This window comes from Pelodiscus sinensis, chromosome 21 (genome assembly GCF_049634645.1).
Source record: "Pelodiscus sinensis isolate JC-2024 chromosome 21, ASM4963464v1, whole genome shotgun sequence".
NCBI classification, from domain to species: Eukaryota; Metazoa; Chordata; order Testudines; family Trionychidae; genus Pelodiscus; species Pelodiscus sinensis.
The window spans coordinates 1,376,747-1,390,027 of record NC_134731.1 but is presented as its reverse complement, the minus strand read 5'-3'; the positions used below and the strand labels follow the sequence as shown (position 1 = coordinate 1,390,027).

At 44.6% G+C, this 13,281-nt stretch overlaps 1 protein-coding gene across 2 annotated transcripts in view; it reads left to right on the top strand.

The window, feature by feature from the left end:
- YWHAE (tyrosine 3-monooxygenase/tryptophan 5-monooxygenase activation protein epsilon) overlaps positions 1 to 13,281 on the top strand; it is a 43,319-nt gene that overhangs the window by 18,412 nt on the left and 11,626 nt on the right. For both annotated transcript variants that reach the window (XM_075904501.1, XM_075904499.1), the window contains exons 2-4: positions 1,826 to 2,025; positions 9,355 to 9,461; positions 11,353 to 11,559. In XM_075904501.1, coding sequence (XP_075760616.1) covers positions 1,826 to 2,025; positions 9,355 to 9,461; positions 11,353 to 11,559 — 514 coding nt within the window. The remainder of the gene's footprint in view (positions 1 to 1,825; positions 2,026 to 9,354; positions 9,462 to 11,352; positions 11,560 to 13,281) is intronic.

Below are 13,281 nucleotides of genomic sequence, written 5' to 3'. Positions count from 1 at the left end.
ACAAGACATCTGGTAGGTTCTCCTGCAAAGCAAGAGTAAAACAGGCCTGTTAATTTTTAAGTAATACAAGGTCAAGTAAATCTTTCAGGCCTTTATTCAGAACCAAGAAGTAAGGATCAGACAAGATTTCCTACATTGACAATAGCTTGCTGGTTGCAGATATTGGTCTCTATCTTACATTAATATGCCATTAATCACTTTAATTTCCAAAGTGTTTTCAGTCTACATATGCAGATCACCTATTGTTGGAACTGAGCCACCTCTACAGTAGCACCTACCCTGCCCTCATGCTAATAGGCATTTTATTTTAAATACTTTAGTTAGAAATAATTTATAAGAACAGCATTAACTGTGTTAAAATAGGGATGAAAAATGCCATTAAGTTTAATAGAGTAGCTGATTTTTTTTGGGCAGGTAAGAATAAACTTACTGGACTGGAGTGGCCTGCCCTCCATGGCTGGCCTGGAGCTGCCTCCGCAGCCTCATGGGGTGGGGGGGGGGGGGCAGTGAGGAGGAAGGAGGAGGGCTGTGCAGAAGTGGTGGCTGAAGGCTGCCAGCACCCTCCTTCCCCTCCATTGCCGCTTTTTGCCCTGTGCCAACCTGCTGACTCCCAGCCCATGAGCTGCTGGGCTTGGCCCCTCCTCTCCATCCCTCATCTAAAGGTGGCAGGGCTCAAGGTGTCATAGTAGTGAAGAAGAGTGGCACTACAGCACTGTCTGCTGTGTAAAGTGATATTGATGAATATCCTTCTGTGCTTCTGCAGCACTGCCTTCAAACCTGGGGGGTGGTATATGTACTACTGGTTTTAGGGTATAAATTACTATAGGCGGATGATCCCAGTCATATAAGGAGAACCACCTCTGTGCCCCAAATTGCCAAACCTTGTTTTAATTTTGGACATTGACTGGGTTATGTTAACATCTTTGGCCATATTCCATCAATGTACTAAAACAGATCCTTCCTCATTTATTGCAGCAGTTGGCAGTTGTTCAGTAACTAGGCACTAGATGTTTCAACGTGGGCAACAACTAAAATTAGTGGATGCTTGACCACTTCAGCTTCTCTTGGATACTCACCTTTAAATAAATTGGGAAAATAATCTCTTGTCTAAGGGGCATTGAATAGATAAGTTCATATTTTTGAAGCATTCACATTCCAAAATAATTCTTAGGAAAGTCTGTATTTCTGTATCTTTCTGTGTACGGTTTAAATGTGTTCAGCATGTAAAGCATAGAACCATACAATGAATGGCAGGGCTGCAAAGGAGTATTTAATAGCTAGCTGTTCCATGAACATTGTCCATCCCCTGCATTGAATGAGGTAGGCATTTTGTGGAAAAAAATTCTGTGATCCTGTTTATTAAAAAAAAAAAAAGTAAAAAAGTATCCTGATGCACAGGGCTTGCCGAGCGGCAGCGAGCCCTGCTCGCCAGCCGCGTGGTTTTGTGCTCTGCGCCGGCTCTTTTGGGGTGTACTCTACACGCCATGGGCAAGTAGATTACATTGTTTGTCAAGCCCTGCTTATGCATATAAGGAGGAAGAATAAGTTTTGGCGTATGGTAAGTTTGACATGGATGTCTTTAACATAATAAGAGAACATTTTAACTTTAATATTGTGCTAGTGCTCAGGCATAATGAGAATTATGGCACTGTACAAAGAGGTGGACCCAATCCTGCCCAGAAGATTTTAATAGTATTTTAAAGTGGTCATCTTTTATTGCGTAGACCGTAAGTCTTAGTTGTGAGAAGGAATAAAATAAACAAGCAATTCAGAAGTGTTAGGGAAAATTATTTAATATGTCTAATCCATAACCTTTTCCTCTTAGAAATGGTTGAATCAATGAAGAAAGTGGCCGGAATGGATGTGGAGTTGACAGTGGAGGAAAGAAATCTTCTGTCTGTTGCGTATAAAAACGTGATTGGAGCTAGAAGAGCTTCATGGAGAATAATCAGCAGCATTGAACAGAAAGAAGAAAACAAAGGTGGAGAAGATAAACTAAAAATGATTCGGGAATATCGGCAAATGGTAAGATCCAGTTAGTGAGAGAATTATGTACTTGATTTTAAAAGTCTCTTTTAAGGCAAAACACTAGTTATTTGAGTGATTGCTCATGTCCATTCCAATAGGGGTGTGTGTGTGTGCTGAGTGCATGATTGCCAGAAGATACTTCCCTAGTGCAGGGGTGGGGACCATTTTTGGGTCAGGGGCTTCTGACTCTCAGAAATCAGTTGGGGGGGGGGGCAGTGCCTCTCAAGTGAGAACCGCCCCCCCCCCCCCCCCCCCCCCGTCGGCACTGACTTGGCTCCTGACTGAGGAGAAACTCCCAACATTTCCTTTGCACGTCGGAGCCTAGTGAGGCCTGGGCTAGTAGATTTTGTGTGCTCCAGCCCCGCAGGCAGGTAGCAGGGGGTCCAGAACGCCAGCGTAGGCTCCCCAATGCTGGGGGGAATCCTCAGTCTTGGGCTGGATCCAGGTATGCTGGAGGTTGCATCCAGCCTCCAGGTCTTGCCTTTGCCTTCTAGCAAGATCTAGTTTGGCACATTTTAAACAGCCAAATATACGAATATGGCCCTTCTTTCCTCCCCCCCCCCCCGCCACCAGCCCATTTTTTTAATGCCTTTTCTAATTTAGCACGTGTGTCCTCCTCCCCCCGTGACGTAGTGGGGGTACTTGCTGGGCTGTGGTGACCCCTGTTGTCTGGAGCAAGACCCAGCAGGGAAAGCCTCACTAGGCAGAGGTAAGGCCAAACTTGTTGAACCAGTGGCCAGACACCCCCCATGGAGAGGAACAAAGGAAGGTGGAATGCTGCCCTGGGCTGGGGGGCAGGGCTGGAAGAGGGTTAGTTAGTTCCTGGCTGGAAGGCAGGGAATAAGGAGCTGGGGAGGGGGCTGGGACTCCCCTATCTCAAGGGGGGCACTGAGGCCTCTTAGCCCCAGTTCCTGTAACCAGATTACATCTGTGCTGCGCTGTGCTGGAGGAGCAATAAACCACCCTCAATTCCACTGGCTGGTGCAGTCTGTTTGTGCCATTTTGGGGTGCAGGAGACGGGGAACCCCCAACGCGCCGTCACACCCCCGAACCATGTTTTCCCCCCTTAAAAGGAGATATCACATTGGCTGAGGTGTAGCTAACACCTATTCGTAGTGTGTGGCTTTGATAGAATTAAGGTTTCTTCTTTTGCAGTGAACCCTCAGCCACTTCTAGGGTCATTTTGCCCCCACTGCTTTATTAACTTTGTGTTTTTGCCTGAGTGTCCTGCAGTAATAGCAGTCCTCCTTAGCTGTGTGTTTTTAAAGTCTAGATTTGCTTGTGCATGAGTGGTTACTACTAGTAGTATAACCTTCTGTATTTTACTGGTGATTGCTGCTTTATTTGTAAGCTTATTTGCCTGTACATTTTCTTCATTGTAATGGACCTTTTTTGTGATTTTTTTTCTTTACCATTGTGATGATATTAAAATGTGCTGTCGGTTTTTATTTGCTAAAGAATTTTGTGTTTAATTTCAGATACATTAGTTCTTGTATAAGTTAGTTTTCCAGCCTGGAAGATAAATAGTTGCACCTTTATAAACATAGTATTAATAATCAGTTTTAATTTCAGTTGTTTAAAACATTTCTGCAAGTGTTGACACTTGCGGACTGTTCCTCCCTTTTTAGCTTGTATTGAAAGGTTTTAAGTATTTGCCTTTTTCCTGTTAGGCATACCCCTGTGAATCCTGTAACTGTCCTTAATAATTAGGGGTGTAAAATCCCATTCAACTGGTTAAATGTGTTGTTAAACCAGTGAACCGATTAAAGGGGGGGCTGGTGTGGGGATTGCAGCAACATGGCTGAACAGTGTCCCCTTCCCCTAGCTGCTGGGCCAGAGCAGCACCTCCCTTCACTTGCCTACTCCAGCATCCCATTTGGGGCAGCCCCTGCCTGTGGAGCACCCGGGCCCACTGGTTAACTGCTTAAGCTTTCACATCCCTATTCATAATATGAACTGCCACTCACGATCCAAACCGTTTCCCCAATTAGCTATTAATCGAAGTGGTCTCCTGCGGCTCAAATGTGTCCCTGACGGTTTAAGATCAGGGGCCCATACAGATGTGTTAGCTTTTCAGGATGACCAATTGAGCAGAAACCCATTGTATAGCCTTGTTCACTTTACATGCCCTTTGGATAAAATTTCCTGATTTAGTAGCCTTCCCAGAGCATGATGGCTTTTAACAGTTACTGTACTTGCTCTATTGGGTTTTGTGTAGTGTTCAGTTGGCTCGTGGATTCCAAATTTTTTTTGGAGCTGTTAACACCCTGTTATAATACACACAGGTTTTTGCCCAGCACCAGTGTCCTGAGTAGTCATACAAACAACACAATTTTTTAACTATTTTTTTTTTTCAAGAGGTGAACTCTCTTTTAGGGGTGGTCAAAGTAAGCGTTTCCATTAATTTCTTTTTAAAGCTTTGTCTCCCCACCCGCCTCTCCCCATGCTCTGGTTGCTTTTTCTGTCAAGGTCTAGTGTGGTCTTTTTATCTATTGTCATCCAAAGGTGAACTATAGACTTTATTCTCTCCTTATCTACTGATCTATTTCTTCCTGAATTGCGTGATTCCAAGATGCTATACTTCTCTCCTTTTGATTTAGGATTTAGAAGGGTTAAGTTTCAAATCATACTTGACAGCAACCTAAAACTGCTGCCCTAACTCTTCGTGCTTCTTTTGTTTTATTGACTAAGATGTTGTTTACATATTGAACTATCTTTCCCATTTGCAACAATCCTTTTCCCAACATATTCCTCACAGCAGCATGGCATATTATGGGTGCGTTACAAGTACAGGTTGAACCTCCCAAAACCAGGACTCTCTGCTCTGGCAGTATGGGTGGGCCAGCAGTGGCTGGGGAGCCTCACAGCTGGAGAAGAGGGCCCAGGAGTGGGCTGGTGGCCAGCAGGGGAAAGAATTGACTTCCTCTGGTCCAGCAAACTCCTTGGTTTGGGACCGCTCAGGTCTCAGACCAGGGAGGTCTAACCTGTACTATATAGGCAAAACATTCCAACAATATTGAGTATCTTGGAACACACAGCTGTTTAGTACTGGGATTCAGGATTCAAAAACCATTTGCCACAACCATTAGACAGCCACTTTTATTTTATGGGAGACAGCTTCCAGCAGCCTCAGTATAAGCAGCTACCTACCGTGTTGGCTCTCCACTCAGCAGTTTTTAGTGTGGTTAGATGTTTGTAGAGGTGTAGCTGCAAGTGTGTTCCCTCTGTGTGCTGTGCCAGCCCTGTGCAGACAGCTGGCATGGCAGACCACGGGCGAGCCACTAAATAGAATTCAACATCCATCTAAAGCAGGGGTGGGGGAACCTAAGGCCCGAGGGCTGGATCCGGCCTCTGGCTTGCCTAGATCAGACCTACACAAAATCCACTAGCCTGGTCCCTCCCCCTATACTCGGGTGTGCAAAGGGAATGTTGGGGAGTGTCTTTCTGCCACATCAGTGAGGTGGTGTGTGTGGTCCCCAACTGATTGTCAGTGGCCTCAACCCCCAAAAAGGTTCCCCACCCCTGATTTAAAGGGTGAAGGCACCTGGGCAGACTCTTGTCAATGAAGCACAGTAGCAGTATCCTACGTCTCTTACCAGACCCCTGTCACACATGCTGTGTAGCCCAGTAGGGCTCTGACAGGCTTCTCCCCCTCTGGGACAATGGGCTGCCACTCTGCCCAACTACAGCCCATAACATTGGACCAGGTAGGTCAGTGGCAGGAGTTTGTTTCTCCCTAGGCTAGACAAAGATCCTCCCTCTAAGATGCATTTCGTGCCCTGCTACAAACAAATTATTACTGTCCCTTGGATGTGGCTAGTTTGTCTTCCAGTGATTGCTTATGTGCATTCCAACGGGTGTGCTTGCTGTGGTCATTGGAAGATGTTTCCTAGCGGTACCCATAGGGTTGGCTGTGGAGCCCCTGAAGTGGTGCACCCATGACTGTACATGTACCCCTGCTGCCTTGATGCCCGCTCAGATCCTTCTTTCCGCCAATGATGGTCGCTGGAAGACTGTTGGAGCTTCTGACCACCTGCTTTACAAGTCACTAGTCTCTAGTGTTGATAGTTCTAGTAATTCTAGTACATTAGTAGGGTAGATTAGCCTTTTTGTGTTCTAATTTAGTGAGTTTGCAGTGGTTTCTCCCTCTTGCTGGCTTGTGCTCTTGGGGCATGCAGCAGCCCCAGGGCTTCAAACAGCGTGCCAAGTGTTGAAAGCATATTCCCAAAGGTGAGTCACATGCTACTTGCCTGAAGTGCCTGGCAGAAGGTCCTTTGCAAGATCAGTACAATATTTGCAGGAAGTTTAAGCTGAGAACTAAGAGGGAGAGAGATCAGTGGCTAACTTCTTACAGAGTTGGCACTTGGGCCACAGCCCCAGGGCTCTGCTTAAGCTCTATGGATGCACTGGTTTTGGTGCCACACCCAGATGAGGGGAGGAATTGGGCTGACCTACTTCTCATAGGATGGACTTGTCCACCCCAGTCCTGGTCTCGCTCCCCGATACCATGGAAGAAGAGAACCAACTGGCGTTGGCCTCCTTCCAAGAGATGTAGGAAAGCCAGAGTCTGCCCTCACCATGCTGAGCCTGGCCAGGCTGGGTCCCTTCGCCCTGGCACTTTTGATTCCAGTACTTTGGGTGGGGCTGTTGAGTCGGTGTTGGTGGACTGTCCAGAGCCATTGATGGTAGAAGAGGATTTGGATCTTCCTGCCACACTAGTTACTTTCGAGGCTGCTTGGGACCTCGTCACATTTACAACACCGGCTCTGAGTCACAGCTGCCCCCACTATCCGTGTGACTGACAAGGCCAGCTTCCTCACCACCTCTTGGATCTTCCACTCCAGCCCCTGCAGCACCATCAGCAGTGAGACCTGTGGCACTGTTTGCAGCACACCATATGCTGCCGCCTCCTGGTTCCGGCACTGGGAACATCTTGAGCACAGTTGGCACCATGGAAAGCACTCGGCTGTGAGCTGGCATGGCAGTATTGCTCACTGGCACTATCTGGCTCTGCTCACCCCTCGAGGGGTCAGAGTTAAAATGTGTGTCCGACTCTGAAGCTAAGTCCTTTGTGTCCAGGAGCTCCCGGCATTGCTCCTGCTCCTGGCACCACCGTTCTGATGCAGCCGCAGTCCTGGCGCAGTGATGGCTTCCACAGTGGCCGGTTCCTATGCAGTGGCCCTTCTGGACTCCCATCAGTGTCCAATCAGCGCCAAGAGCAAGGTCATCCTCCAGAGCTACCTCTGTTGTACTCTCCACCCGAGTGCTTCCATCTGCCGCCTCAGTAGCTTCAGCCCCTCCTTCTGCACTGGAGGTATGATGTAGGCCACAGTTAGCAAGTGCGTTTGGCACCCCCACTTCTAACACCCTTCCCTGACCAGCCACCGCATGTGGATGTCTTGAGACCCTATGGGACAGGAAGATTCTGCTCTCCTTGTGGCATTGTCCTCGTCCCCAGACAGTGTCTTTGCAGACACCTTTTTGTCCTCTGTCCATAGGCTGTAGGGGCCCACCGCCAAGAGCTGATTCAGTGAGTGGCTCAGAGCCTCAACCTCCAGGCCAAAGAGGTGGTGGAGGAATAGTGGACGTTCCCTTGCCTGAAGGGCCTCATTAAACTTGTTCAAACTCTTACTAAGGAGTTATGGCAAACCCCAGTGCTTATTGCTCCCACAGCCAAAGGGGTTGAGTGGTGCTCCTTTGTGCTCCAAAGAGGTTAAGAACACCTCTTCACCCACCCATCCACTGCTGATGTGGCTGACACTGAGCCAGAGAGCACCTGGGACGGCCAGGCCTTGCCCCGGAGAATGAGGCCAAGATTCTGGACCTTTTGGGGCGTAAAGATTATTTGACTAGAGGCTTCGAGCTGCTGCTGTCGAACGAACAGGCGCTCTCACCTCCACGCTTTCCCTACAGAATTGTCATTTCATGATCACTTTTACCCAGATTGCCTTCTATCTTCAGGTTTGCAGCCAATACTTCCCTTCCCTTGCTCATCTCTGAGCTGATTCTGCAAAAATAACGAAAAGGGCTCAAAGTAGGCTGCAGTGAGAGAAGGTTCCCTGGCTTTTAGAATTTTTCTTCCCTCCTTTTACTTACACAGCCTAGCTTTGTCAGCCTTCAAATCATAATGGAAGACCACCCAGCCCTGCAAGATGGGCCCAATAAATACAGCATAACATAATCTTTGCTTTGTCATGTTTGTGATTATATCGAATTGCTACAAAGGAAATACCTTACAGAGATTTGCTACAACAGAAGAATTATAGATGTTGCAGCAGACTGTCTTGTAATTAAGTAAACTTTGTCACCCTGTGCCTTTGCTGCTGTTCTTCACTTTGAGTGCTTCCTGTTGCTGCTGCACTCCTGTTTTCTTTTGGAATATCTCTTAAGCTTCTCTCATACTTCTCAGGTTACCTTTTTTGGCTTTGTTTCTCTTGCATTTGGTTCTGCCCTCTGGTATCTTTTATCTTGACTTTCAGTTGGCTTTTCTTTATAAAGCAAAGCTCCAAGAATCAGTAGAAATTATTGAATGCTTTGAGGGTGGTATTAACCTGAAAGGGTGCCATGTTATGACCAGTAGGGTAGCTGGCTTATACGGTCCCTCATTGCAGCTACCTGCCATAATGTGTGGTTTAAAAAAAAAAAGTGAAGAGCTAGGGGAGTTGTACCAGTCTTGCAAAAGGAAGCTTAACACCTAGTCTAGGTGATCTTGCAAAATATCTCCAGAGAAACAATTACAGGTAAGTTGTCATCTTTTATGCAGCCTTTTATGTAATCAGGTTATAAAGACTGTTGCTTGTATGATATGGGTGCTAGCTATCTATTACCATCTCCTCCCCCTGTACCTGTGAATTCTGCTGATTCTCTCATGAGCACAGTATAGATTTGAACATTGTAGTGTTAGAATTTACTTCCTGCCTGCATCCTCTATAACCAAGAATTCAGTCCTCTAGCTGCCTATTTACTATTCGCTGTGTGATGAGCCTCCCTGAACCTAGTTAACATTTATGTACCACTCTTAAATACATACCTGTGCCAAGAGAAGACCAGCCCTGAGGTCACTTTTAAAAACAAAAATGATATAACATATTGAGAACTTCTTTGCTGTAGTTAGAAACTTTCTGCCTCTTCTCCCCTCTTTTTTATTTTAACTGTTGGATGAAGCTTCAGGACTCTTAATACTGTCCAATAGAAGTTGGACTCCCATATACAAATGTTACGTAAATTGGATGATTACTTCTGTTTTCAGCATTTGGGATTGAATATTTCTTGTATCCCTCTTATATTATTAAATCATCTTTGCTAATATTTGTTTTTTCCTCCAAGGTTGAAACTGAGCTGAAATTAATCTGTTGTGACATTCTGGATGTACTGGACAAACACCTCATTCCAGCAGCTAACACGGGCGAGTCCAAGGTTTTCTATTATAAAATGTAGGTGACTTATGATTTTTGGACAAGTGCCGTCCTTGCAGTTTGTACAAAATGTTGCCGTGAATTCAGTACTGGTAAATGACATTGACCAATCCCAGAGATTAAAATTGTGCAGATATGGAATAGGTACAGCATCTCCACATTGTCCTACTGATTTGCCTACTTTAAGAAGATGATGGTTTGGTCATTGTGCTCAGGCCTTGCCATGAGTTCCATTGATTGTACATTTTCATTCAGATGCCTGCCAACTAGAAAACTGTATTAAGACCATTAAACAGTGCTCCTGTGGAAACAATACCTGTATACTTGAAACTGGTCTTGGACAAGAATGAAAGGCTTTATTCCCCCATTAGTAATCCATTCAAGGCTACTCAACTTTGGAAGCCCTGGGAAGCACAGTGATACTTAACAGCACATGCAGAGAGCTGCAACTTAAGTGTGGTTGTACATACATTCAAATATATATGCAAATAGCTTCTTTCGCACTGCTGGGCATAAATACAAAGATTAAGGCAAGACTACATAACCCACAGGTTCCATTTAAATCAGTTCTGCTATTAAAATGAAATATTTACCTGATTTCCCCCCATATGACAGCACCTTTAATGAGCAATGACAGTCCAGGAATTTAACTACTAAAACACGTATCGACAGAAGACCATTATATTGACTTTTTTTGTTTTGTCTCCCACCCGTGAGCCGCAAACGAACGGGCCAAACTGTTCAGTGCTTTCTCTGTAAAATGTGTGTAATACATAAAAACTAGGTTTCACTTCTAGTTATTTAAATCAAGGAATGCACCATTAAAATTGAACGTCTAATTTTAGTTCAGACCTGTTGTACATATCCATCATGATAGCTGCTAATTATGATAGACTTTTCTTGAATAACGTATAATTCTATGAAATTTTGTTACCTTAAATATAGGTGTGTAGAATTGAGTGGTATTTTTTCTGTTTTGTTGTAATTTAATTGTTGTAAACATTCATATAGTTTTTATGATTGTTAATAACTTTTCCAGTCTTAATTCACTATACATTTTCTTCTTACTCACCTACATAGCCTTTGAGGGGCACTTCTGGGAAGGAGGCAACTTGCTGTGAGCATAGGTGGTTTGCAAAAATCAGCAAAGTTTATTCTTGAATTTGTTTTACTTCATTTTCATACTGTCATGGCCTTTCAGGAATACTCAGTAATATATAATGTTACGTGTGTATCTGACTTAGTTTGGATTAAGTGAGATGGAATTAGGTAACAGTGCCATCAGCATGCTGTGAAAGAACTTTAAGCCTGATCACTTGATAACCCTTCTGTTAGCTGTGTTGACTAGGGAGAATGATACAGTAAAATCTTGCACATGAGCCCTATGGACAGAAGAGCGTTGCCTAGTGTTACCTATGAACTGGAGAAATGAAACCATCCGAAGGCAGAGCCATACACTCCTAACGGAATATGTAGATAAATCAGCATATCATTTATGACATCAGAGGTAGTTAATGTCAGCATGGACACCTGAATCAATTGTCAATCCCAGAGCAGGAATTGAGCACTGTGTAGTGTAGACTTATTCTAAAATGACAGAAGGGGGTTTTGCATTGCTGTAGTAAATCCATTCCATGCGGCGGGGGGATGGGGGGAAGAAGAGGTAAAAAAATTTTTCCATTGACATAATTGCATTTTCAATACGCATTAGGCTGACCTACCTACATCACACAGTGCAAAATTTTTCACACCCCGAATGATGTAATTCAGTTAACTTTAAGTGTCAGGGGTAGATCAGGCCTCCATGAATGATACTAAGTGAATCTCATCAAGATTTAACTGGATTTATTTTCCAACAGTTAATGTGAAATCAACGAATCCTGACTGTTTTTGCTCTTTACCCTTTCAGGAAAGGGGACTACCACAGGTACCTGGCTGAGTTTGCCACAGGAAATGACAGGAAGGAGGCTGCAGAGAATAGCCTGGTGGCTTATAAAGCTGCTAGTGATATTGCAATGACAGAACTTCCGCCAACACACCCCATCCGCTTAGGTCTTGCTCTCAACTTCTCTGTATTCTACTATGAAATTCTTAATTCCCCTGATCGTGCCTGCAGGTAAGTAATGTCTGAGGAGGCTGGAAGCTTTCTTTAAAAGAAAAATACAACCACCTACAGTGTACCACATGTGTGAATTTGAATAATGATGCTTTTTGAGCAGTATGCTGGGTTTCCTTGATTTCTGCTGCATGAGCTGAAAAGCTTTCTAACTAACCACATAGGCACTGAAGAGAAGCTCTGAAACATCATAGTGTTAAGCCTCTGTCTTGTGCATCATCTTGAATGCTCACCAACTCCTGAATGAACTAGAAGTCCAGAAACATTAATTTATTTGGGAGAAGATTATTTTTGAGAAGACAAAAGTAACAAAACAGTGGCAACATAATACTTCTATAAATATCTGAACTCAGAGGTGAATACTTAAAGCCATTACAATTTAAGGCTACTTAATCTGTTTTCAAGCTTTTATTATAAAGGAATCAATGGGTCTTTGTTTCCAATATACTGTGGGGTATAGCGTGTAAGAGGGTGTCCCTGGCTGTAGCACCATTCTGCACAACCTGTGAATTCCGGTAACTCTCACTTCATGCCCTCCTACTTCAATTGGTTCTATGGAGGGCTGTGTACGATAACACTGCAGAAATGATGCAGAACATCCCGCCCCATAGTCCATTTATCACCTCCATGCAAGAAGTCGTAAAACCCCCAGGCATTTTGTCCCTCTGTTGTGCCATACATCGCTGTCACACTCCTCCTCCGTCTGTCTCTCTGAACATAAGAACGGCCATACTGGGTCAGACCAAAGGTTTATCTAGTCCAGTATCCTGTTTTCCAACAGTGACCAGTGCTAGATGTCCCCAAGTGATTCCAGCCCTGTCACCTACTCCCAGCTTTTGACAGGCTGTGGACACCATTCCTAACCATGCTGGCTAATAGCCAGTGATAGACCTATCCCCCGTGAATTTTCTAGTTCTTTTTGAATCCTGTTAGTCCTGGTCTTCAACATCCAGGTTGACTGTGCACTGCGTGAAGAAATAGTAGTTGTTTGTTTTTAAGCCTACCACCTATTACTTTCATTTGGTGACCTCCTAGTTCTTATGTTATGGGAACAAGTAAATAAGTTTTCTTTATTCTCTTTCTCAACACCAGTCGGACAGCCACCTTACGCCTTCCTTTTAGAATGTAGCTCCACTCTTCCTAGTAGGAATGTGCACAGCCTCTCTCTGTTGAGAGCTCATCTTCATCTAGGGAGCATCCCTCATTCCCGACTCCAGCTTTTTGGTGCAGAGATGTAAGCAGATGTGCTTCTCTGCTGTTTCCCTACCTCCAGCCCTCACCTTTGGCTCTCTGACTTAAGGACAGCAGGTACCTCCTTCATGGATCAGGGATGTCAACTAAGAATCCTCTTGCTGCTCTTCTGCCTTTCATCTTCTCCCAGGAACCACATGCTGTATTCTGGCTGTGGCAGCTTACCCGTCCTCTTCCCAGCTGGCAGGTGCTCTAAGTGAACCCTCGCTCACTAACTCTCTTCTCCCTATGTTCAGTTGGAGTTGGCTGAGACACAGGAGCATAGGCCCTGCTACTTGCCAGTGTCTCCTGGTGGCATAATATCCAAGTGACTTAGAAAGTCAGGGGGACTTCAGCTCCTAAGTATTTAAGTGCTTTTTGAAAATTTTACCTAAAAGCTATAAGTGTCTAACAGAATTAAAAAAGTGTTTGTACAATGAAATAAACTAAGCTCCATACTGTTTTATAGGAGTTTATTTTATGATCTCTTAT